Here is a 27,158-nt window from a genome sequence, read left to right on the forward strand (position 1 = left end):
TCTGTAGCGCAATGTATGTATTAGGAAACGTAGGCTGTAGTCCAAAATGTATTATTGTTTTGAGCAGTCCTGAAGGGGTCCTCTCCTCATCAGTGTTGTTGAGCTGTATAAAAGATTTGAACTGTATAAGCTCCTGTCCAAGACTTTCATTGAGGTCAGATGGGTATGATTCAGTGAGAATCTTGGCCTTGTGAAGGACTGAAGCATTGGACTCTGTATCCAAAGAGAAAAGGACACTGAACAAATTGTTCAGATGTTTGTAGGCCTCCAGACGGTGATTAAGGCTTGAACTCAGTTGATCAATAGAGGCAATAAATGTCTCTATTTGAAACAGTTGCCTTCCCTCAAGCACAACATCTGGGGATGCTGATTCATCAGCAAACTTTTTACGTTTCCTCGTCCGTTCAGCCCTGTAAGATGGGGTGCCACCCAACATGTTTAAGGCTTTCTGCTCAAAATGATCAAATAGATCTCTTTGGGAGAGAACAAAGGTGCGCAGAGATTCCAGCAATCTAACTGCTGTACCAAGGTCCATGTCTGCTTTTTGAAGTTGCAGACTTGTGGCCTGAAATCTGGACAGAACAGTGTCCCAAAAGCCTGCCATGAAGGCCATCTCAAGTGAATCCAGCTTCCGCACTAGACTGTCAGCTTCAGTTCGTGTGTCTCGTTTCTCTGTGTCATCAGTGGAAATAACCTGTAGTGCTGCTTTTATTTTACTGTAGTTCTGCCACAGTGCTTTGGTAGATTCTGCACGGCAACTCCAACGCGTGTTGGATAAAGCTTTAAGTGTGAGATCTATGTTGGAATTGCCAAATACCCTGTCCCATCGGTGTGTGGATGCAGTTGTGAAGTTGTAAATAGACTGAATCAAGTCAAAATACTTAGAGACTTCATTTCCACATCTGTCAATGCTGTTGACTCCCACCAAATTCAAAGAGTGAGCTGCACATGGAATATAGTGTATTAATGGGTTGCTTTTCTTTAAGTGAGCCTGCAACCCATTATACCTCCCTGACATGTTGCTGGCATTATCATAAGCCTGCCCCCTGCAATTTGACAGCTCTAACCCTAGATTTTCCAACACAGACATGACACAGTTAGCCAAACTTTCACCTGTATGGCTAGTAATGGGCTCAAAACCCACAAAGCGTTCAACAACACTGCCCTCTTTGCTAACAAAACGGAATATGAATGTCAATTGGTCCACATGAGATAAATCTGGGGTTGAATCCACAATGATAGAGTAGTATTTGCTTGCTTGCAGTTCATCTGCTATAGCCTGTTTGGTTTTTGCACCCATCAATTCAATGAATTCCTCACAAATGGTGGAGGACAGATATGAGGTATTACCTCGACCCATCTGCCCAAACTTTCTGATGTGATCCTTTAGAAAGGGATCAAATTCAGCCAGGACCTCCAGAATACCAAGGTAGTTCCCATTGAGAGGAGACCCTAACGATTCATTTTTACCCCTAAATGCAAGGCCCCTTTCTGCAAGGAATTTAATGACTACAACAACTCTTTGTAACACCTGCCTCCAATAGCTGCTCTCTGCCTGAAACTGTTTGAACAGGTCTGCATCAACTGTGGCACCTTTGGCGCGGTTCAAGACTGCTTGCATGCAGGTTATGTGCTCAGCACTTCGCTCATGTTCACCAAATCTTTCTGAGTGTTTCCAATCACAATAGCCTGTCACAAAAGAATGCGTTTTTGGGGAAAACAGTTTGCATGCAAAGCAGTAAACATTACCAGTAGAGGGAGAGTACATCAGCCACTCTCTTTGTACTCGTTGTCCATTGGGCAAGTGTGAAGTAAAATGTTCATTGTTTAGGCATCGGGTTTTGCCTCCTAGCCCACTGTTCCTCACAGAAGCTGGATAATGGCTGTGACGGTTGTGAAATGATTTTGCACCTCTTTGAATAAGAACTTCCTTCATTGACTCAGTGAGGGTCTCAGCCCATTTAGCGGGATCACTAGGTAGAGTTGTCACTGTAGATGGTGTTGAAGAAAGATTCAGCTCATTTTCTATGCTGTCCAGAGGTGCAGTGACCTCACATTCATCCGAGCAACTGGCTACTGCTGAATTGGTTGAATCATAAGCATCAGAAGCATTTGGTTCAGTGTCTACACTTGTAGTGGTCTCAGGATCTTGGGAGCTACATGCTAGCTCAGGTGCATTGCTAACCTTAGCTGAATTTGCAGTAGCATTTATAGAATTGCTTTCAGCAGATGTCTTTGTACTGAAGAAGCTGGAGATATTTGGAACACTCTCAAGTAAAACTGATTCCTTTTTTTTCTTTTCTTGCTGAATTTTTTTTCTAGCTCCTCCACTTAAACGTTTATGATCCATATTTCCCTTCTTTCTTTGCACATTGGCTCTTTGCCTATCACAACAGATAAACCAACTATGTGTGTGTGTGTGTGTGTGTGTGTGTGTGTGTGTGTGTGTGTGTGTGTGTGTGTGTGTGAGTTTGTTTGTGTGTTTATGATCGGTGCTGCTTCCTTCAAGTGTGTGAGGTGATTTAGAAAACTAGCAACCCAGCATCAACACTCCAAAGCAGAGAATAACAGCTTACTAGCATAGACAATTGAGAGCAGAGAATCAACTGATTCGTCTGATAGACAGCAGGAGAGCAGAGTGGTCAGTGATGATCGAATCAAGAAAATGTCTAAATGGCAAGGGAACAGACTGATTTGTACTGAGGAGAAAGAGAGAGAGAGCCAATTACAGTGAAATATATTCCAAAAGAGCCAAGTGACTAGCTGAAGGCAGGGACAAATGCCTTGGAGTGACCAACAAGAGTGCAAAGTACCAAATGGCAAAATGTGGAAAGACCAACAGGCAGATCTGCTTTTACCTCTTATCTTCACAACCAAAAAGTTGCCTAATGATGTTTTCAGTCGCTAGCCAGGTATGGCCAAAAGACGCGAAATCTAGCGGCAAAGTCGGTCAATCACACTGACAGTGAAACAAATATTTTGAAAAGATAATAATTGTACACCTTTGTGCACTTTAGTCTTCTATCTAAATATTTTCACAAAGGACACCAAGGCAGCTTGCTAGCTATGATGGGAGCAACAATGTCTGATAGACAGCAGGAGAGCAGAGTGGTCAGTGATGATCCAATCAAGAAAATGTCTAAATGGCAAGGGAACAGACTGATTTGTACTGAGGAGAAAGAGAGAGCCAAGTACAGTTAAATATATTCCAGAGCCAAGTGACTAACTGAAGGCAAAGACAACAGCCAGATACCTTAGCAGAGACCAACAAGAATTCAAAGTACCTAATAGCAAGATGGCGAGACCAACACAATAAATTGTATTAGGATTTAATTTATTAACGTTAATCTTAACAGCCAAAAAGTTGCTGAATAATGTTTGTAGTCGCTAGCCAGGTATGCCCAAAACAAGAGTCGCTAAACCTAGCAGCAAAGTTGCTTAATTGCAACACACTCTAGGATTCAGGGGAATTAAGGATAATAAAGATATTAATTGTACAACTTTTTGTACTTTTTTTCTAGTTTTTTGAGTCGCCAGCCATGTATGGCCAAAAGTCGCTAATTGAATGCCAACGTTGCTTAATCGCCAACACACTGGGACTCACTGAAGGACTGACTGAATAAAAAAGATAATTAAGATAATTGTGTACTTTTCTCTTCTGATATTTTCTCTAAGGACCCCAAGCTATCTGCAAGCAGCAATAATGTCTGACAGACAGGAGAGCAGAGTGGTCAGTGATGAATGGCAAGGGAACAGGCTGATTTGTACTGAGGAGAAAGAGAGAGAGAGAGCCAATTACAGTGAAATATATTCCAAAAGAGCCAAGTGACTAGCTGAAGGCAGGGACAAATGCCTTGGAGTGACCAAGAAGAGTGCAAAGTACCAAATGGCAAAATGTGGGAAGACCAACAGGAAGATCTGCTTTTACCACTTATCTTCACAACCAAAAAGTCGCTAAATGATGTTTTTAGTCGCTAGCCAGGTATGGCCAAAAGACGCGAAATCTAGCGGCAAAGTCGGTCAATCACACAGTGAAACAAATAATTTTAAAAAGATAGTAATCGTACAATGTCTTGTACTTTTGTCTTCTTTCTTAATATTTCTCAAAGGACACCAAAATGTCGCTATCTGCAGGCAGCTTGCTAGCTATGATGGCAGCAACAATGTACCTTAGAGTGACTGACCAACAAGAGCTCAAAGTACCTAATGGCAAAATGTGGAGAGACAGACACAATAAATTGCATTAAGATGAAGAGAACTGTTGCTATTATTAATCTTAACATCAACCAGAAAGTCGCTAAATGTCACCAGCCAGGTATGGCCAAAAGTCGCTTAATTGGCCACACACAGTAACAGAGAAACTAACAAAAAAAAGATCATAAAGATAATAGTTGTACAACTGTGTGTACTTTTGTCTTCTTTCTAAATATTTTCCCAAAGGACACCAAAATGTTGCTATCTGCAGGCGGGAGCGTGCCTATGTTCCCCGGGTCCTATGTTCCCCGGGTCCTATGTTCCCTGGTTGTTCCTGGGTCTTTGTATGCGACCGGGGAACTTAGGACCCTTTTTCTAAAAAAGGGTCCTATGTTCCCTGCATTGTATCTGGCGAAATTGCGAAATTGTGCCCTGACCAAAACCATCCCTAAACCTAACCTGTCACAGGGCGTTGTGGAGCACTTTTTTTTGGCGAAATTGTGCCCTGACCAAAACTATCCCTAAACCTAACCTGTCACAGGGCGTTGTGGAGCACTTTTTTGGCGAAATTGTGCCCTGACCAAAACCATCCCTAAACCTAACCTGTCACAGGGCGTGCGGCAGCAGATAGAGCAACTCAAACGCGAACTTCCTTCCTTCGACAACTTAAACGCGTCTCTGTCATGCGTGTCTGCGTGCGTCTTACTTAGTCGCGCATTGGAAGCAGCGGGGAACATAGAACCCTTTTCTGGAAAAAGTGTTGTACGTTCCCCGCAGCGGGGAACATAGAACCCTTTTTTTTAAAAAGGGTCCTTAGTTCCCCGGTAGAGGGGAACATAGGACCCGGGTAACATAGGGACGGGGAACATAGGGATGACCCGCTGCAGGCAGCTTGCTAGCTATGATGGCAGCAACGATGTCTGCCAGACAGGAGAGAGTGGTCAGTGACGATCGAATCGAGAAAATGACAAAATGGGTCAAAGACCAAAAAGTTATTAACTGACAGCAGTGACAAATGTCAGACTGTAAACTTTCTCGAAAGAAAAGGACAAAATGGGAAGATGCTGATAATAACAGCAAAATGGAAAATATAAGAATTTCCAAGTAATGCTCAACTCAAGTGTGTGTGTGTGTGTGTGTGCGCGCGTTAAACTTCTTGTTGAATGATTTCAAATTATCTCTGAGTCTGAACTGAGGGAAAGGAAACCAAATTTTGAGCAGTCTCTCACGAGTTCAAAATACCAAATGAGGAGATTCTAAAAGAACAGACCGGTTTATGAAAGACTTGATGGGGGAGGGGCACAGCTAAGAATACTTGAGTGAGATTCTGTGATCCAAATTCGAGATAGAGCTTTTTGATAATGATAATTTGTCAGAGTAAGGTTGTGTAATCAAAATTTGAGAATGAGCTTTGTCAATCAATCAAGAATATTTGCATTAAGTTCTGTGATCAAAATTCAGAAACAACCTTTAATAATTGATAAAGAATATGTGAGTGAGGTTGTGTGATCCATCCAATTTGAGAATTAGCTTTGATAATAATGATTGAGAGCCTCTGGCCCTCTGTGGATCATGGCCGCGGGGCCAATTTTGCCTGGCCCCTTGGGGCCTCTGTGGGTCGTGGCCGCGGGGCCAAGTTGGCCTGGCCCCTTGGGGCCTCTGACCCTCTATGGATCGGGGCCAAGTTGGCCTGACCCCTCGGGGCCTCTGGCCCTCTATGGATCATGGCCGCGGGGCCAAGTTGGCCTGACCCCTTAGGACCTCAGGCCCTCTGTGGGTCGCGGCCGCGGGGCCAAGTTGACCTGGCCCCTTGGGGCCTCTTACCCTCTATGGATCGTGGCCGCGGGGCCAAGTTGACCTGGCCCCTTGGGGCCTCTGGCCTTCTGTGGCTCGCGGCCGCGGGGCCAAGTTGGCCTGGCCCTTTGGGGCCTCTGGCCTTCTGTGGGTCGTGGCCGCGGGGCCAAGTTGGCCTGGCCCCTTGGGGCCTCTGACCGTCTATGGATCGTGGCCGCGGGGCCAAGTTGACCTGGCCCCCTGGGGCCTCTGACCCTCTATGGATCGTGGCCGCGGGGCCAAGTTGGCCTGGCCCCTTGGGGCCTCTGACCGTCTATGGATCATGGCCGCGGGGCCATGTTGGCCTGGCCCCTTGGGGCCTCTGGCCCTCTGTGGGTCGCGGCCGCGGGGCCAAGTTGACCTGGCCCCTTGGGGCCTCTTACCCTCTATGGATCATGGCCGCGGGGCCAAGTTGGCCTGGCCCCTTGGGGCTTAAGATTATTATTTTTGCAAAAGTAGTTTTGCTTGGGTCGCGGCCGCGGGGCCAAGTTGGCCTGGCCCCTTGGGGCCTCTGGCCCCCTGGGCCTGGGCCCGGTAGGCCCGGTCATTAATCCACCTATGCACATAACACACGCAAGATCATTAGCTTTGTGTGTTGTCAGCTATAAGTTTATGTTGAGCTATCATTGAATGTATATTCTATGGTGACTGCTTTTGTGTGCCATGCTCCCTGCAAGTACGTGTTGATGAAACAGGCCCAGACAATTGTGAAAAATGTATATCTGTCCTATTAAACCATATATGGTAACATGGTGTTCCTATTAAATATATGTATTGTGCATGTTAATAGATGTTAACTGTTTAATAAAAATCTATGTTTAATGTAGCATTTACAATTAAGCTGATTATGACTACTAATATATCCAGATATATCTTTTTTCTGTATTACATTTCTAAATCTCATTTGTTATAAAGTAGACTTTGCATGCAGTTACAGTTCTAAAACATTAAATGACAGTAGCATAAGCAGTGATTCTCAAACTGTGGTACGCATTCCACCATCTAGTGGTACGCCAAGGTATCACCTAATTAAATATTTAAACAAAGTGTTACTGTTCAAACTGTGTAATGTTACAGAGGCTGAAAATATCGAACAAACTTGGTAAATAAAACTTCTGATTTGTTTTAAATTAATATTTAGGCCAACTAAGCTACTGTATTTTAATGTTATGGTGGTACTTAGAGAGCAAAGTGTTTTCTCAGGTGGTACTTGGGGTAAAAAGTTTGAGAAACACTGGTGTGGAGGCTGTAGTGTGATGCCTTGGTAGGAAACAGTCTTTGCCATTAAGTTAAATATGCCCGTCCAGTTTTATGTTACGCCCTATAAAGTGTCTACTGTAAATATTGTATTTATTTCACACCAGCTGTTTGACTGCAACAAGTATCTTCATTTTCATTGCCAAATTTGGAGGTGTTAAAATAGCCATATAAATTCACTAATGCTAATGAGTGGCATGTACATTGTATGGCAAAGCCAGTGTAAATTAGCATCAATCTAGCATATTTTGAAAGATTGGAGTTTTACGTTCAAGAGTTTTCTATCAGGCATACGTGCCGTAAGAGTTTGTTTCCTTGCTGTTTGAGCCACTGCAACAAAATGTATTGAAATATGGCACCAGTTGATTTGACCTAAATCGATACCCAGTAGTACAGACGGAAAACGGTTGCTGCCTACAAAAGTACAGAATCCCTAATAGTGATATTCAGTATTCGTTGACTGTTTTAAAAAGTAGCCTATGTCTAAAAACACCTCACTCCCAAAATGCCCAAGATACGTTTTAAAGGTACAGTGCAGCCAAAAATTATGTTTTTTTATTCATACATGTCAGCTTTGAACGTGACTAATGCGGTGTCACTTTTATTGTCATAAATACAGTACAATAAAAACACGTTCCAAACCTGTTGTAAGGCAAACAAAGGGGTGACAGGTTAGATTGAGGCCGATTTAAAAATCCATTAGCGAGTGTTTGAGTTAGAGGAGTCGTTTTAATAAAGTGGGGGCCGTCATGTGCTATTTGCTTGTGCCCTACGTAAAGTGCTGGCTAGTTAAACAAGCAGGAAGGGTCAATATTTTCCCAAGCTGGCCAGGAGGAGACGAGACCTGAATGAGCCGTTTCCCACATTCTTAGCACTTCCTAATGGTCACAACACAGGATGGACGTGGAGTTTGCAAATTGACAGGAAAGCTAAGGATTAATGGACTGAACACTTAAGTTTATTGACTTTTTAAATCAAATATTTAATTTCTACAGTGCTGACTATACTCACGTGACTGGTGGCTAGTATCACTCACACTGACAGACATTGGGCGACAATTGTTCTGTCATAAAACCTAACTATGAACACAAAAAAGGCAAGTTATAAATAATGTGATACAATTACAATGTATTGATCAGCGCATTAATCCTAACTTTCCTTGTAACTTTGGCAAAGAAAGTAAAGTTAATTTCCATAAACCTAGTTCCATCTATTTTCTACTGCTTGTCCCTCTCAGGTTGTGAAGCTAAATTGTAAAATGCATATAAACTGTGGATTAACCCCAAGATTAATCATCTAATTTTAAAGATGTGAAAATGCTGCAACATATACACTGACATACATTTATCATCCAAGAGTCAGATGGTCACAGGAACCCAGCATCGTTTAATAATGGTTGGGTATTAAAACCAAGGCCTGGCACGCCACCTTGTGTCCGCATTAGGAATGACACATTACTTGTTGCTTTAATGAAGTGAAAAGTTTCATGGCAAATTTCAGAGAAAATTGAGAAACTAGTTAGTATAGCAGTTTTATTTTCAAGTGCTTTGTACATGCAGGATAAACTGCTCTATGTGGCTCCATAAAGTTACAGGATTTTAAAATGTTGCAAAATAATGTATTATATTTCCTTAATGTTGTCCAACAAGCTCAGTGATGTTATATTAATTTTCAACATTTTAACGGTAATTATCAATAACTTGTATGTATGTGTGGTAATTTTCAGCCAACTCAACAAATGAAAATTACAAAATAATGTGGGCCTTAATTTTATATACAATGCGTGCAAAATTTATTTCCTTGGAGTCATTATTAATCACATCTCAAGTAAATTGGAGTAAGTTTCTTTCTTGCATTAATATAAAAAAGACCCCAATATTTTGACATAAAAGCAATTTAGCAGTCTAAATGTCATTCATGAACATGTAAAATGTTTTACTAGAATGTACACCATTTATTTGCTCAAATGATTACCTTTAGGGTGTATTTTGAAGCACAATTTGCCACAGAGCACACCAGTCATCTTGCACTGTCGTATGCATTGAACTGATCACTGACTGTATAACACACAGACTTTCAAGTAAATATCCGCAGTCAAAGTAATGGAGCTTGAATTATGTCATTAATTTGCATTGATAAGAGTACCGGTAATGCAAACAAGGCGTTAAATTTAACAAGCCTATATAAAATATATTCTCATTTTCTTTGTAAATTAACACATCTCAAACTGCACTTTGTATGAATAAATTTAATGCCACCAAAAAAAAAGTAGGCTTATAACGTGTTTTTCTTCACACTTTCCAGCACATGGATTTCAACAAAACCTATCAAACAGCTTCATATTTACAGTTGCTTTTTTATGAGCAGTTTTCTAAGCAGTGGTGCAAGAAGTGCACCAATGCACTTTACATTCAAAAAGTATATGTTTTCTAATGCTGTACTATCAATTTGGGTGGCTGTGAAAGGTTGAGGTCATTTGTTGAAGCCTTCTAGAGTAACATTATAACATTTGGGTTCTCAAAACAAGAGAAAAAGGAACCCCTGCCAGCAAAGTGTAAGTCTGTTGTTTGATCATGGTATTTTTTGTGCTCAGTGCCCTAAAGTTGCAATCTTTAAAATGACATGATCATTGATATTAAAAAAATTGCATAAATCCTTCTAGCTTCAGTAAGCAAACAGGCAGGCTGCTATGCTGCTATGTCGAAAAAAGCAACACATCAAGGCTTCCTGCGTCTGAAAGAGAGATAAACAAAAGAAAAGAAAACGAATTAAAGCATGAAAATAGATGTAATCTGAAGATGCAAATCAACAACATAGTAACTAACAAAGAAAAACTACAGTACAGAGTGCACGTTCTTACTTTTGATACACAAAGGCCCTACTTGTGCTTGCAACAGGAGCCTGTCAGGAAAGAAAACATCATTAATTTTCTTCAAAGTGTTAATTAGAGACTTACACTAGTCATTTTAATCGACACTACTTATTTCAATCTCATGGCATAATCAGAATTGGTTAAATTACATAAAAGCATACAGAAAACAATTCAGATGTCATTGAAAACATTTTTAAACTGAAAAGAAGATTAAGAATAAATGTCAATATACATTGTTTTCAGTTGCGATTACAGGGAATCATTTGACAGTTGTGTTAAGGATTCACTTATAGATATGTGGGCACGCATGACGTCACCACGCATGGTGCCGATCAGCACCACAGACGTTATAATTATTCACGAGAAAGGAAGACAGCAGAGCAACTTGTAATACTTGAAAAGTGGATATTGCAACAAATTCAGAAAGTAATCCTAGAAACTTTAACAGGCAACATTGAACGACGTATTTTCAGTCCCCTCCGAGACAGAAGTGAGTCAACACCAGCAGCGGCGGTGGTGGCGGCAAAGCCAACAAGTCTTCTGCTGTTAATACTGCAGGAAACTAACAAACCAACACTGGCAATCATGTTATAACATGCTATTAATAACTGTAAACTTGAAATTAATGTTTCTCATGCAATACATGACGAGACGCAATCTGACCGGCAGTTTGCATGCCTCCTTCTGTCTCTGAGGTGTTTCCCACAGCTTCAGACACTGATTAGTCAGAAATATCACATATGCTTCCTTAAAAAGCAGATATGATTAATATTCTGCAAAATAGTGGTTCATTTTCCATTTGATATTTGAAAAATTGCAGTGTACAGTTCTACTTTACTTGCTTGTATTTGTCTTTAATGTAGTTGTACTTTTGAGCGCTTTTTTAAAAAATTTAACTTTTCATTTCCATTTTTAAAAATATTAAACATGTACGGTTTCAGTTTTTCAAACATGTTAGCATTTTTGTGTAATTGTCAGTCACAGAATAATATATATTGTATTTTGTTTGGTACTAGAATAGAATATTTTCTATTATAGTAGTTATTTTTATATTAATTTTTGTTTTTTTCGGGCACCCCATCCCTCACTGTTGTGCTTGTATACTCATGTTTTTCAGGGTTTCTGCGGGTATCAACAAGTCTAATTTTAACTTTAAATGCCTTTCATGCCACTTAAAATACATGTAGTTCCTATGTCCTACTGCAGCTAGTTATTATATAGAGTCAAAAGCATACAGTTGTCTCTATAGACAAAACTGTAAGCATTTAACAATGATAATCTTCCATCCATCCATTTTCTACTTCTTGTCCCTTCTGGGGTTGGAGCCTATCGCAGGTGCACTTGGGCAGAAGACAGAGTACACCGTGGACAAGTCGCCACCTCCCCGCAGGTCCAACACAAACAGACAAATAACCAATCACACTCACATCCAATCTTGAATACTTAAAAAGTTTTCATTAACTGTTCCTCTCTAGCAAATTAGAATTGGCACACAAGTCTGTTTACGTATTTCACTGGGAGACGAAACAGGTGAGGGAATCGTATGGGGTTAGGGACAGGAGGCAGTTTGACCATCGGTTGGCGACACTCCCGACACGATGCTCCAGTGCACCCGCCCTCAGTCATGACTGGTGTGAACGAGAATGGGTGGCAGAATTGGAGACTACTTCTTGTCACTCACTTGAAATGTGTACACCAGTGGTTCGCAAACATTTTTCACCAAGTACCACCTCAGAAAAACTTTGCTCTACAAGTACCACCTTGATGACCAACATTAAAATACAGTAGCATAGCAGGCCTAAGTATTCATTAAAAACAAGGTGTCACACCCCGCCTCGGGTGAAGGTAATGTAACCGTTGCAAACCAGACTTTCAAATCAAGGATGGCAAGGCACGCAGTTGGTAACAGTTTACAAACATTTATTGAAATCCCACAAAGTGTCAAAACAGTGACAGTGTGGGGTCAAACTGTCACATTACCTCCCTCCTCTCCAGCGACAGCAAGTTCAGGGAGACGAGACAGGTAATCAGCTAGCAAGTTAGTTTTGCCAGCTCGATGTGTGATATTGAAGCAAAAAGGCTGTAACGCCAAGTACCATCTGGTGACACGGGAGTTCTTATCCCTCATGGAGTTGATCCAGCTCAATGCTCGGTGGTCCGTTTCCAGATCAAAGGTCCGTCCCAGAAGGTAATAACGTAGGCTGTCCAATGCCCACTTGATGGCAAGACATTCCTTTTCGATGGCAGAGTACCTAGTTTCTCTGGGATGCAGTTTACGGCTCAGATATAGAAGCGGTTCCTCGCCCTCCTTTCCTTGGGCTAGGACGGCTCCAAGGCCCACACCGGAGGCATCAACTTGAACAAGGAATCGCTGGTTGAAGTCAGGACTTTGTAAGACCGGGAAAGAGCATAGAATAGCTTTGACCTTTGTGAAGGCAGTTTCACATTTTTCTGTCCATTTGACTGGATTATAGGATGCTTTGGTAGTCAGCTTGACAAGAGGAGCTGTGATGGTAGAGAAGTGGGGCACAAATCTTCTGTACCACCCAGAAAGCCCCAAGAATGACCGGACCTGCTTCTTTGTCCGGGGTCTAGGACTGTCTTGGATAGCCTTCACCTTGTCCACCTGAGGACGTATATGCCCGTTGCCAAGATGGTAACCTAGGTAGCACACCTCAGTTTTGGCCCACTCAAATTTCTGGGTGTTAAGAGTGAGCCCGGCAGAATGGACCCGGAGCAGGACTTGACGCAGGTGAGAGAGGTGGTCTTTCCAGGAAGTGCTGAAAACCACCACATCATCGAGATAGGCAGCAGAGAACTGGCCACACCCCTGCAGAGCGCGATCCATTAGCCGCTGAAAGGTTGCGGGGGCTCCGTGGAGTCCGAATGGCATCACTGTGTAATGATAAAGACCCTTTGGTCCACGGAAGGCAGTGTACTTCCTTGACTCCTTCTCTAAAGGCACTTGCCAGTATCCCTTACACAGGTCAAGGGTAGTGATGAATACGGCTTTGCCCAGCTTTTCAAGAAGTTCATCAATACGTGGCATAGGATAAGCATCAAATTTAGAAACGGCATTCACTTTGCGTAGGTCATTACATACTCTTATCGTGTTGTCTTTTTTAGGAACGAGGACAATGGGGTTACACCACTCACTGTTTGAGGGTTCAATCACTCCTAGATCCAGCATGGTTTGGATTTCATGGTTGAGGGGCTCCACCATCCGCTCAGGCACTCTGTATGGGCGCTGACGGATAGGTGTTGGGTTTTTTAAGTGAATGACATGTTCAATTAGTGGAGTTCTTCCTGGCTTTCCACTGAACAATACTGGGAATTCTTCACACACTTGCAAGAGTTTAAGGGCAGATTGTGCAGACAAGTGACTTACATCAGGTTTCTGTGGTGTAGTGAGCATAGACAGATCTGTCTCCTCCACATCATCCTCCATTTTCACTTCCCGTGCCAGCATCACCTTTTCCTCTTGCAACTCCTTGCTTTGAGTAGGTACTTGACTGGCCTGGACATCCTTTCCTTCTACAGAGAATTTCCTCTCCTTCCATTCCTTCAGAAGGTTGATGTGGTACACTTGGGATGCTTTTCCTTTATCCGGATGTGAGATCTCATAGGTGACTGGACCAGCTTGTCTGACCACGGAGTAAGGACCTTTCCATTGGGCCAGCAGTTTATGACTTGAGGTTGGAAGCGAGAGCATGACCTTTTGACCTGGCTGTAGCACCCTGTGACGTGCTTTCTGGTCATACCAGGTCTTCTGTTTCAAGGGGCAGACTGGGGCTCAATGCCCTGGTTGTTGGCAGTGGTAGCAGATGATATCCTTCACTGGACTCTGTCTTGGGAACAGTCTGTTGTCCCCTGAGGTGCTGTAACCACCTGCTTTCTGCACACCTCTTTGGTGTGACAGGTCGGCTGCACCTTGGGCTGCTACATGGTTGTTCTGCTGCCTTGGCATTCTGAGTCCTCTACGAGCATTCAAGTACTGGCCTGCAAGTTTAGCAGCAGTAAGTCCGTCTTCTGGCTCATGTTCCTTGACCCAAATCTTCATTTCGTTGGGCAGCATGCGAAGCATTTGCTCCAGAATGAAAAGCTCTGCGATCTCTTCTTTAGAACGCTGCTCTGGCTTGATCCATCATCTGTAGAGACCTTTGAGTCTGTTGAAAGTCTCCTTGGGAGATTCACCGGGGGGAATGTAGGTTGACCGGAACTGGAACCTATAAGTCTCAGGAGAGATATCAAACTTAGCAAGGAGGGCTTCTTTAAGGTCAGTATAGACGTTGGAAGCATCTTCCTCCATCGCAGAATAGGCATCCAGAGCTTTGCCGGTCAAGAGTGGAACAAGTGGGCAGGCCCAGTCAGACTGAGGCCAGCCCCAGGTGCGAGCGATGCGCTCGAAGCGGACAAAAAAGTTTTCGATGTCCTCACCCTGCTGGAAAGGGAGCATCTTTGGGCCTTGTCGGAGATGATAGTCAGCTGGCAAGGAATCTCTGGACGGCGACGCTTGAGGACTAGGAGTTGGCTGTGGGCGAGTTCTGGATTTGGGCGACTGCTCATAACGACTATCATCAGTAGTACGGTTAGCATTTTGGTTAGTGAGTGAGTGATCTAGGCTTGGCCTTGTACAGACATTTTTTAACTCCTGGAGTTCACGGACTAGGATAGCTTCCCTACGTTGCTGTCCAATCAAAAAGTCTTGGAACATGTTAACCAGAGTAGGTTCACTTAGCACTCTTTCAGTCCTTGGTGGCTCAGCAGACCACCTAGCCTTCCCAGAACCCTTCCTATGCTGCTTACGCCCAGCCCCGTAGTTCTCAAAACCTTTGACGTCTTCTTCAGACTCCTGTGTTCCATCCAACTTCACGCTCCTCAGCCATAGTCATCCGGTCCAGCCTTATTGCCGTGGCCCCTCGACCAGCCATCTCATCAGTCTCCTCTGTCATTGCCACCTCCGACACTTGGGATCTCAAACCAGTTCTGGCCTGCCCTCTGCCAGATTTGTTGTAAACTCTGCGGCTTGCCATCCCACCACTGCCACCATATGTCACACCCCGCCTCGGGTGAAGGTAGTGTAACCGTTGCAAACCAGACTTTCAAATCAAGGATGGCAAGGCACGCAGTTGGTAACAGTTTACAAACATTTATTGAACTCCCACAAAGTGTCAAAACAGTGACAGTGTGGGGTCAAACTGTCACACAAGGCAAGTTCATTTAAAAAAAAAAAAATTGTGAGAAACTCATATTTTTGCAGTGTTTAAAGTATATGGGCCAGACGTGGCTGGCAAAGAGGCCTGGGGTCTAGTACGGCGTAGTTCCTCGAGCACCTCCTTTTTTTGCATTCTTCAATATTTTTGGCTATTTTAAAATTACACACAGTTTGAACAGTAACACTGTGTTGGAATATAAGAAAATAAAACACTGTACTTTAATCAAATGAGTGTTTGGCGTACCACTAGAAGGAGCCCGCGTACCTTTAGTGGTACACGTAACACAGTTTGAGAATCCCTGGTGTACACTTGGAAATTGGTAGGCAGTGGTGCCAAACAGTTGGCTCCATCCTGGAATATTCCGACACAAATGCATGTACTGCATTTTTAAGACCATCCCAAATCATATTCAAAGACATTTTATGAGATTTTAAGAAAATGTTTGATATTTTAAGGCTTTGAATTCAAATGATTGGATTTGAGACTTGAGGACCCCAAGGACACCATGTATGTATTAAAAAATGTACCTTATTCCTGTTTGTGGACTGAAAAGATAGATTTAAAATGTTATGGTGAAAAAAACTTTAAAAACAAAAATGTAATTAAAGAGAAAATGTACCCGGTTTTCTTGTTCCTCTTCATCTTGTGTTTCTGAAGAGTCAGATCTCCTCTTGCGACTGAAACAAGAAAAAAAGGGTCGTATAAACGCCTTTCACCATCAGAATGGTTGAATTGACTCGTCCATAAAGTGAACCACAATATTGGTACACCTGGGGAATACACATTCAATAAGCCTCTTAGATATAAACAGTGTTTCCCACAGACCCATGGTATAGTTGGGTTACAGTTAAGATTAAGTGTGAAAAGTGATTAAACACATACGATACTGCATGGAGCAGTATTAACAAGCTGCATTCATACAAGTTCATATTTAGGGCATAACAGGTAGCACCCAATCCATTTGTGGCGCTAAATTTATTCATGGCGGGCTACCACAAATGCGTGTATGTCAGGGTCTCTGCAGGTTTCAACAAGTCAAATTGAAGACTTTTTAAGACCATGATGAATATAATGTAAGACCATTTCACATTCATACAAACACAAAAGTACAAAGACATAAGGAAAATTAGAGGGTCAGAATGAATTGCAAGTATATGATAATTCACTGCTCTTTCACACTGGAAAACAAAATGGTTAAACCAACTAAATAAACTAAAAGACGATTGTAAACTAATTGAAAAAAAATATATGCAAACATCAGCAATTTTACAGATTTGCCATAAAACGATTTTCTTGCAAAAAGTGCGGTGTGACAAGTGTTTTCATGTAACAACCAGAACGTCAGCAATGGTAGGGTAATGCACAAAAATATATAGTCTGTGAAAGGGACTGTGAGCATAACCGCTAAAGCTAAATGGTTAACTTTTGCAGTGTTTTTGCGGCTGTCAGAATTGAGAAAACAGATAACATATACAGTACTACTATTGAATCTGCACAAAGTTGTGAAAAACAAAGTGCAGACAGAGAAATTGTCTAAAAAGAAAGACAATTATGGCTTGCAAGCCTCAAACAGTATTTGGATGTGAATAATGTGCTCAGCTAATTTTGTATCTGGTATATATGGACACATTTTTCCCTATTTTTTGTGACATTTGTAAAAATATATTGCTAATAAACAAGGACTATTTTTTATTTCAGCAGGACAAGATGACATTTGCAGATCTTCCTTGCTTTGCTCATCCCACCATAAATTGAGTTTTAACACTAAACAGACAACCTTTACAGCTTTTAATGTCAGTTGCTGTATAAACTTGGAAAAAAGATTGGGAATTAGCTGACCTGAAATTATTGGAATAAATAATAGAAACAATAAAGGATAATTATGTTTTTTAATAGCTTTACTGCTGTGAATACACTACTAGTAGCGAGAAATTAGCATGTGCTTACTGTATGTAATAGTATGATTTCACTTGTAAACATCTCATATTGATCTCCTTTGGTAATTGGCGCCACTTTACCCAAATAACACTCCTTGGGGGGAGGTTGTATAGTTGTGCAAGTGTTTGTGATGTCTCAGCATCTTTTGACAGACTTATCCTGGATTTTTCACTTTTACATTATCATTCTGTTGACTTTCACCGCAATGTTTACAAACGCTTCCCTCCTTGATGGCTCCACATCCGGGTCCTAAACACTCCATGCGTTTCCATCCACCGGCTTTGACCAATCATTAAATTGATGGTTCTGGAGCCACAAATCGTTGGACTTGCGCTTACACATCTTATGCAAGTAATTTGGCTTTGCTGTGGGCTTTCGTTAAGTTTTGCCGGTTTCCACGCTAAGATGTAACAACACACAGCACACGAGGTGTTGCACGATTAATTCGGACAAGGCAGGACAGGTAGCCTAATTTAGTTCCGTTTTGTAGTTTCGTTATAGCGTCCTCAAAAATCTAAACATTTAAAAGCAAAACTGAAGTTTATGCATGTTTTAAATAAAAGTTTTTTGTTTTTTTTAAACCTTTCCAAAACATATTTAAGACCTTTCAGGGGTTTTTAGGAGATTTTCAGACATTGTAAGGTCTTCAATTCAAATTGTTGGATTTAAGCCTTTTAAGACCCCCATGGATACCCTGGTATGGGAAACTACTGACATGTTTATACAGTAAAGTTTATTACCGGTATATAGTTAATAGTAGCAATGTGTTACCTTGGTCTAGTTGGGCACTCCTGTCTCAGTGTCTCAACATCAGTAAACTCCACCGCCTGGCCGCCACCTCTGGTTTTAAAAACATTCCCCTGAGGATGTAAAATAGCAGTATAAAAAGGACAATACAGAAAGAAACTTGATAGGAAAAAGGTGTCCTTTCAAAATCTGAAATGGGAAACAGCAACCTCCCAATCATGAAACATATAATGGAATCACTGATCACTCATCGAAAAATCATGTCTTTTTACCTTGATCAACTTGGTCGCAATCTCCCCATCGGAAGCAAGCTCTTGATGTCTAAGCACGTACTTGTGGCATTTAGACAGAGCTTTTCCGCTCGGAGTGGACACTTGGATTGCATTGGGTATGATTGGTTGCATGACAGTGTCTAGATCAACATTAGAGGGTGGTTTGTGGTCTACCCATTTCTCCCCACCAGCGGAGTGTGATCGCCTGTGCACCGGATTAATTTCCCGAGTCACCTGATGATCCCAGTGCAAAGAAAACAAACCAAGACACAATTAAACTTTGTTGGGGTTGGTTGCCAACAGGAGAGCGTTCATGTGCATAGAACATAGATGTACTGCTGGAAGTCATAGAGGGATTGTGTTTTGAAGCCTGTTAGCTACACTGTTCATTGTGTACAATCAAATCTCTACCAGAGCTTGCCAGCCTGAATTTGTCTTAAACGTAACCAACCCAGAATTAGCTTAAGGTGAGAATATAAATATAGACTTTATGTGTGACGGTTCAAGCAGTACATTTATATAAGAAGTGCATGTGAAAACACCCACAGAGAGGAAAGCTTTGTAGTAGTTAGGTAGTTGGCATGCAAAGACAAAGCAAAGCAGAACTGCATTCAAAATGAAATCAGAACAAGTGCAATGCAAAACTGATTCTGCAAAGTTGCCTCCTATTGTAACTTTGTATTTGAAGTAAATTTACAGTATAAACCTGTTGCAAAAAATCCAAAAGGTAAGTTTGAGAAGCCAGGGAAAGTCTCCAAGCAAGGTAAGAGTACTCAAGTTCGGATGCAAGTCTATATTATGACAGTGTGTCATTCAAACCAAATAGGACTGATCTGAATGTCACACCGCTGCAAAACACTACAGGATGCAATTGTAAACTAAAAGATGCTAATACACATTATGGCCGCCACTATTAAAAACAAACAAAGGATATCTAAGAGACTAGCACACACTAACCCTTATTCCTGCCTCTAGGTCTAGTTCATTGACGAGACTGGTTTCAGTGTCTGCGGCCCAGAGTTGGCCTCTCCTGCGACCCACGCTGCTGGTGCCATGGCTTGGGGCGGGAGTCCGGCTCCTATACTGTGGGGTCTCCACTTGTCTAAATTGAGCGCCTGTGTCTACAGGGCACCTCTGCTCCCACTCAGAGATGGAGGAGGCTACTGACGGATAAGATGAAGAGGAGGCGGGCGAAGTGTCCTGAACTGCACTAATCCTGCCTCGACTTTGATGGGAAGAAGTTTGTCTGAAGTCCTAAAAAGTGATGAGGGAACGAGGCCAAAGCATTGTGTGTTAAGGCACACAGAAATATATGTCACACACAAAAAGATGCTGCCTCGGGATTCAGAGTTATCATAAATTAGTGGCAAGCAAATTTGATCAAGTAGTAAGTGTGTGTTAAAAGTGTGTTTTATTAAAAAAAAATATATATATATATATATATATATATATATATATATATATATATATATATATATATATATATATATATATATATATTTTAAACAACTTTTAAAAAATAACATTGAAATGTTTATTATTTTGATATTCTTGAACTGGCTAAAAAGCACATCACTCACCGGTTGAGGTGACGGCGATGAGGATCTCTTCTGGCCATGATTGCGATCTCTATCCCGTGAGGGTCTTTGCGGTTTTTCTGGAGGCTCTGAGCCACTGCTGCTCTCAGCTACAATGGCTTGGAGCTGCTTTAGTTTTTCATCTTGTACCCACAACTTGTTTTGCATCTCCAGCTGCTTGGCATTCACTCGTCTCTTCTGTACAGCAAACGACCCAATGAAAGAGAATCAAATGTACATAGATAGATGGCAGCTAACTTGCAGTTTATATGAACTTTTCTATCAAGTTATGGTCAAACAAGAAGAAGAAACATCCAAGCTCCAAACACAACATGTAAATTACAAATCTCAGCATTTTTAATGCTTTGAGTCACCTGCGGCACTAATCACATGGCGTTTCAATGCTCACGACCATAGGTATTTTGAAATAGCAGGGAATCTATTGAAAATTCCACATACACATTCTTTCTCCCACTTGAACTTGGTGTCGGTGACCATGCCCTGCATTTGCTCCTCCACCCGTCTCCGCTCAGACTGTTCCCTGTGGAGCCTTTGTGCTCGAGTCTCCAGCTCCTGCTCCAGTGAGCGTTTGTCATGCTCATACATGTCAGTCGTCCTCTGCAGGATGTCAATCTAGACAAAAGAAAGACTGATCAGATATGATATAACAGCCAATTTAGCCCATATAAATCATTTGTATTCTATAGTCAATCAAGACTGCTAAACCAGTTGTTCTCAACATAAACTAATTGTTGCAAAATTCAACTCCTAAAAGCAAAATAGATTTTGAACAAATAATGAAATGGGGAGTAGTTTTAGTTGTTTCTTATTAAAAACCATGTAATTTAATATTCATTTGCAAATTGTGATTTGATGATGATCTTGTGATCCCCAGGTTGAGGAAAAGTTTAGCAGAACTAAAATGAAATTGTCGAATTAACAGGGCTGCACGTTTTTGAGAAAAAAACCTGATATTGATATCTCTCTCCAAAATTGTGGATTCTCTTAGCAATTGTAATATTTTATACATAAAAACATAAAACTGTGAAAATAACAAGTGAAGACTGTCAATCAACATATTCTTGTCTCAAGGTGCCACATACTGTATTAGAACAATCTGCAGCCCTTTGAGACACTTGTGATTTAGGGCTATATAAATAAACATTGATTGATTGATTGATTGAATAATCTACATAAAAAAATATTTGGCTTTATGCAGAGAGACTCAGATTTTGACCACATGCTCTTAAATTGAAGAAATAATCAATAAAAAAATAGATATTATTTATAATGTAATGTAATTATACTTTATAATATGAGTGGAAGTAACCATTTAAAAAGGACAAACTTTTATTCGTCATTACTCTAGAATTGTTTACCAAATGTGATTGGAAGGTAAATAACTATACTACCCAAAATAAATAAACAAAAAATAAAATAGACTCAATTCTGCAAGCCACAATAAATACTTCACATCTTAAACTGCTTTTTTTTGTCACTGTTAAAAAAACGCGGTCGAATGTTGTCTTTTGGTTTATTGTCATCTTAGCATTCTTGCTCGTACATCCGTGTTAATGGACTCATATTGCCCGTCCGATTTGAAGCTGAAACATTACCACAACAGGACATTTGGCTTTATAAATATTTTTTTTACTTCTAATTTTTGTTATTTAGCTGCACTTCTCATTAGTGAGTCGCGAGTAAGAAGGGTACTGGGCGATTATATGATCGTGTTAGATGATCACGATTAATTTGAGTTCGATCACAGCAATCAGCTGTTTACCATAATTACCGTAATCAAACATGGCGGAAATGACTGTTAGAAGACACCAAAGCAGTAAGCAGTAGGGAAGCAATGATGCTCAGTATTATCCTGCGAGCTACAATACGCCTTTATTGACCTTTGTCTTGTACGTCTGTCCGTGTACGTGTGCGTGTCGTGTTTGTGTGAATGTGTCAGTCACTCTGTGAGTACGCAACCATCCCTGTCCACACTCGTGAAGGTCAGGCTCCTCCACGGCAAAAATAATGTTCAATCAGCGTTGTGCCTTTTCCCCCAACAGTTGGAAGTCTGTACGTGCTTCCTATGTTTGTAAAGCTGGCGCCCTGATCTCTGCCCACCAAGACAAAGATTGTGGATGACTGAAAAGAGGGCCCACTGTGTTCAGTTAATTCTACTGTTTAACACGTTCAGGTGCTGAGAGCGAGTGAGACGTTTTTCTCCCCGTTTGAAGTGAGAGACGAACAAACAACGCTCAATAATTCGGACTGGCAATGTCTGTCACTCAAATACCAGTGATGGCAAAGATAAAAAAACAAAAAACTCTCAGCCTTGTGCTGCAACGTTATTGCAATTATTAAAACCTTGATGTCAATTAATCGTGCAGCCCTAATCAACACAAAATAATGTCCTCTTTGACCTCACAAACTGTGGTTTATTTTTTTCTGACGTAGAAAAACACGCAAATGAGAACTTTGCTTTGTTCACTTTAAGACTGTATTTCTTGCATTTAATCAACTTGGAAAGACAAAAATAAAACACCATAAATTCGACTGACCGTTGACGATGGGCAAAATCAAACAAATCCGATTTGACTATGAAAACCCTTAATTGAAAACAGCTCAAGAAAGCATAACAAATATGTTACAAATCAACATTCTTCAGTTGTTTCTTTTTGTGGTTGTTTTTTTATATCACAATATAAATATAAATATATATCAAGTGCTTTTAGATAAGGTAGGAGCAGCACCTGCTCGTGAAGAACAGCAATTACGGTTTTGATTTCTAACTCTAAACGTCTCCACTAGTTGTCACTTGTCACTTTTTTTATTTTAAGACAAGAGAAACTCAAGGGTTCTGGTTGGGGTTGTCACAACATCCCGCCATATTATAATGTGACGATATTTTTCATTGGGGATGTAACGAAATGGAAATGTCATATCCGGGTTATTGTGACCAAAGCTATCACGGTTATTCATTCATCCATCCATTTTCTACTGCTTGTCCCTTGTGGGGTCGCGGGGGGTGCTGGAGCCTATCTCAGCTGCATTCAGGCAGAAGGGGGGTACACCCTGGACAAGTCGCCACCTCATCGGTTATTATATTTATAAATATAATTTTTTTTAGTGATCCAGGAACATTTTAAAATGTTTCCTTGTCCAACGATTGTCATAGTTTTCTTAAAAGCAGGGGCTCAGGAATTGTGAGCACGATCTCAGCAACAGTTCTCATTCAAAGTGGCTTTGACTTTATTAACTTGATTGGTCAAATATTGTGATCTAAGTCAAATATTGTGATCTAAATTAATTTATCTATTTATTTTTTATTATTAATTATTACTTGGTAACAAAATAATCTTGGATGTTGCTATAAAGAATAAGAACAAACTAGCAAATGTCTAATTCTTTGAAATAGCCAACTCAATTTTGCTCCATTCACAGTCCAACACATGATCCTTAAACTCATAATAATGAGCTATTTAACTTTATATGGATAATTGTGGGAGGAAGGACACCGGGGTGGAACTCTGCGTACAATAAACTGCAGTGTGATGTCTCATGAAAAGGAGCATGCAAAGCATGCTTTTATAAATTAGAATGTATTTTGTTTACATAGATTTTGAGGACAGTGTGTATGCAATGTTTTACGAATCAACGCAGTTTTTTAAATGAGGTTCCAGGCTCGTAATGTATTAGGGCGAACATGTAGTATCCATGTAGCGGTCAAATTCATTTGTGGAGGCAATGGATAGGAAACACTGTCTTGCAAGAAAAGAAAAAGAGAAATTCTATGATTTTCTGCATATATTAAGTAACCAAGAGAGAATACCTTGTATTCCAGGGTTTTGGATTTTTTTTCCATTCTTTCAAGCTCCATCTTTTGACTGAAGATAACTTTATCCTTTTCGCTCAGTTTACTTTGCTGGTCATGGATGAAATTCTCCTTTGCGCCACACTGACTATCAAATTGCTGAAGCATTGACCTCAGTGCATTGGCTGCGGAAGAAAGCACAATGTCAGTAAATAATCTAGTGAAGAAAAAACATGATTAGCCCTGAGCTGACAAATTTTGATGGAATATATATATATATATATATATATATACATATATATATACACACATACATACATACATACACATACATTAACACATAAATTATTGCTGATAAACGATATTGTCAGCATTATTTTAAGACCAATTTAAGCACTAATGTATTTATAATATATAATAACGTAAGTAACCCTTTAAAATGGAATAAACTTGTATTTCTTTTTAATATCTTTTACAATTGTAATTGGATGTCATTAACTTTTAATATCCTAAATAGGTAAACAAAAATAAATGGACTCTCAATCTCTGTTGGCTAAAATTGCTCTTCAACAAATATTGAAGATTATGAAGTTCAGTTTTTTCACCGGTTGGAAAAACTGGGTAATGTGTTTGTTATGGTCCCTGTCGGATACCACAAATTCAGCATACTGGCTCGCTCGTTCATGTTGATAAGACTAATCTTGCTCATTTGGTTTAAAGCTGAAATATTACCACCCACAACGGGACATTTGGCTTTGCAATCATCTATTTTCCTTCTCATTTTTGTTACTTTCCAGTGATTTGTACTCGAGACTAGCGAGGCGCTGTTGGAAACTATCGCTACTCGTGTGTGCGAGATAGCAGCACCGCCTCCACTCACTGAGACATAGATTGTGGATGATTGCCAAGAAGCGTAACTTTACACCGTTATTTTTTTCTGCTATTGAACTAAAACACTTGGGTGGTGAAAGCGATGCAGTGTGAAACCTCTTGTACCCTGTTTGTAAGCAAGAGACAAAGAAAACACACACAAACTTTGCAATTTATCGAGCTCATTGCAAAGTTATCGAGCTCATTTTCATTTGACTTATTATCACCCAGGCCTAAATGGAATAGAATATTAGAAGGCCATTAGATTCAACAGCTGCACAGAACTATTGTTTGTGTTTTCTTTGTTTTGTTTTTTGGCAGCAAACTGGTAAGGTTTAAAAAAAACACACTCTCCAAAGGCCATTACTACCAAACAGTAAAATCTAACTAGACTCCAAATAACTTTGAATTAAAATTATATCCATTTCTGAATACAATTTACAAGCTGATAAGCTGATTAATTGATTTCCAGATCGTGAATTCTAATGCTATGTTAGTGTTTCTTTACCAGTTGTGTTGAGTTGCTCGGTTTTCAGCTGGTGGATATGATGCCTTCTCTTCAGAACCTCAATCAGGCGTGGCAGCGTCTGATCATCTGACGGATCGATCAAGCCACAAGGAGGCAGAGGTGGAAGGCTTTCAATAAATTGATTCAGCAGAACTGGGTCACCTACAGAGGGAAACAAACAAGAAATTATCTGATTTAGACATTGGTCAGGAGATTAATTTTCGTACACAGGCAACAGAGATTATTCATGAATCAAATCACACTTAATCAGATGTTACAAAAGAAACCTCCGTAGCACTACACAGTTCTAAAATGAATATTCAACATACAATACAGGATGACAGGACCTTAACCATTGAGTAGTAATGACTTACCAGCATTACTACGACCTGCTAGGTCATCCCTGAACACTTGGTTTCTTTGCCTCCGTCCTGCAGCAAGACCACATATGGGCCTGTCAACTGGCCGTGCAACTTCCACTTCCTGTGTCATCTCTGCAAACCGCATTACAAGCTGCAACACAAAAACACGATTAAGGTCTCAAACAAAAATAATTGAGCAACTTGATCTTGCTCCGTTGGACAACATTGTGTTACGGGTTCGGCTAAAAATGCTTTGAACGACATACCAACATACATTTAACACAATACACTAAATCGTTTGAGTGTCCGATGACTTCTTGTCAATTAGCAGCTGAAGCGTACATACAGAAGTGATGGATTAAAACACTGACTCAGCCATTTACTTGATGCTGGCAGTGTTACATTTTACACAAGAATGACCCATTATCCTCGCCAGGACTATCCATTCCAGGTCTAGATTGGCTGTCAAAGTGTACCAACTCGTCGGATTACGCTCTCATAAACTTTCAACAGCACCGAGGCGAGGAAGCAGCTCACTAGCCGGTGATGTCAACATAGGCACACAAGCTAGCGATCACGGCGCAGCTATAAATAGTTTGTCTGCATTGGCGCTTATAACAATATCACTAATATTTGGTTAATATTCAAGTCAAAGCATGTAAATGGAGTAGTGTATGCGGTTTTATGGGCGGAATAGATGATCTTCCATTGGCTCCAATGTAAGCGGAATTTTATTTATGTATATTTACATGTTCTGATCATGGAAATGTATAAGAAACAAAAAAAACAATGAAAGTGTCAACTGTACATGGCGTGTATATATGCATTTTCATGAAAGGAATAAAAAGAAATGATGATGATGATGATGATGATTCAGAATGCATTAAAAAATAAAAATAAAAAAAAATAAAAAACTGTCTTCACGTTTTTCATAATGATTGTGAATGATAAACTAAATTCCCCAAAAACTGCAGTTCCCCTGTAAGTGTGGAAGAGTTACCTAATGTGGTATATTTAGTTGACATTAAGTATTTCTTGAAATTTGATTACCACAATTGCACTTGGTGGTTTGGACGCAAGATAACAGCGACAACCAGAATATAGATTACCATAGTTTCCTCATAATCATCAGCCTTTGGGTTGACACACACTATCATCTTAACCTTTCCTTCTCCATCAAAGTAGTTCTTAAACAGATGAGTCACTTTAGAGTCCCTGTATGGCACCATCTGGAAGAGAAGGGTGTAACGAAAGTAAAAACTTACCCTTATCCAATGCCACAGCATTACTAAAGGGGAGTAAAAATAGATAACAACCTTATTTGTGCCACACATTTGGTTCTCTCGTAGGACTTCCATACATGTGCGCAGAGTCATCAAAGACTGGTTTATATTACCTGTTGGTAATAAACAAACATATGACACGTGTTCTGTAGAACCATGAACTATGGGTGGGCCATACTGGAAATGTTGGTATTGATCTGGGGCCGTACTTATCAAGCTTCTTAGAGTGCCATTTTACACTTAAGTCCTGAAAATTTGCGAAATTTAGTCCTACTCTCAAACTTAAGAATAAAAGCTTTTTATCAACGTTCTTAAGTCTAAGAATCACTCCTACTCTCCACGATATTTAAGAGACCTTCAGAGGTGTCTTAAGTGGTTAGGAGTTGCCAGCAGGGGATGGCACTGAGGCGAGAGACGT

At 40.6% G+C, this 27,158-nt stretch overlaps 1 protein-coding gene across 4 annotated transcripts in view; it reads right to left on the reverse strand.

The window, feature by feature from the left end:
• Positions 1-9,512: 9,512 nt before the first annotated feature.
• LOC133638877 (kinesin-like protein KIF23) overlaps positions 9,513-27,158 on the reverse strand; it is a 31,737-nt gene continuing 14,091 nt past the window's right edge. The window contains exons 11-23 of one of the 4 annotated variants that reach the window (XM_062031897.1): positions 26,774-26,853; positions 26,567-26,686; positions 25,470-25,608; positions 25,096-25,257; positions 23,736-23,902; positions 20,366-20,539; positions 19,910-20,104; positions 19,287-19,583; positions 18,330-18,563; positions 18,082-18,170; positions 15,992-16,049; positions 10,145-10,185; positions 9,513-10,017 (exon numbers count right to left, since the gene is read on the reverse strand). In XM_062031897.1, the coding sequence (XP_061887881.1) occupies positions 10,002-10,017; positions 10,145-10,185; positions 15,992-16,049; positions 18,082-18,170; positions 18,330-18,563; positions 19,287-19,583; positions 19,910-20,104; positions 20,366-20,539; positions 23,736-23,902; positions 25,096-25,257; positions 25,470-25,608; positions 26,567-26,686; positions 26,774-26,853 (1,772 nt within the window). In that variant the 3' untranslated portion in view covers positions 9,513-10,001. The remainder of the gene's footprint in view (positions 10,018-10,144; positions 10,186-15,991; positions 16,050-18,081; positions 18,171-18,329; positions 18,564-19,286; positions 19,584-19,909; positions 20,105-20,365; positions 20,540-23,735; positions 23,903-25,095; positions 25,258-25,469; positions 25,609-26,566; positions 26,687-26,773; positions 26,854-27,158) is intronic. The other 3 variants (XM_062031916.1, XM_062031906.1, XM_062031924.1) reach the window with 3 other exon arrangements.

This window comes from Entelurus aequoreus, linkage group LG02 (assembly GCF_033978785.1).
Source record: "Entelurus aequoreus isolate RoL-2023_Sb linkage group LG02, RoL_Eaeq_v1.1, whole genome shotgun sequence".
Lineage (NCBI taxonomy): Eukaryota > Metazoa > Chordata > Actinopteri > Syngnathiformes > Syngnathidae > Entelurus > Entelurus aequoreus.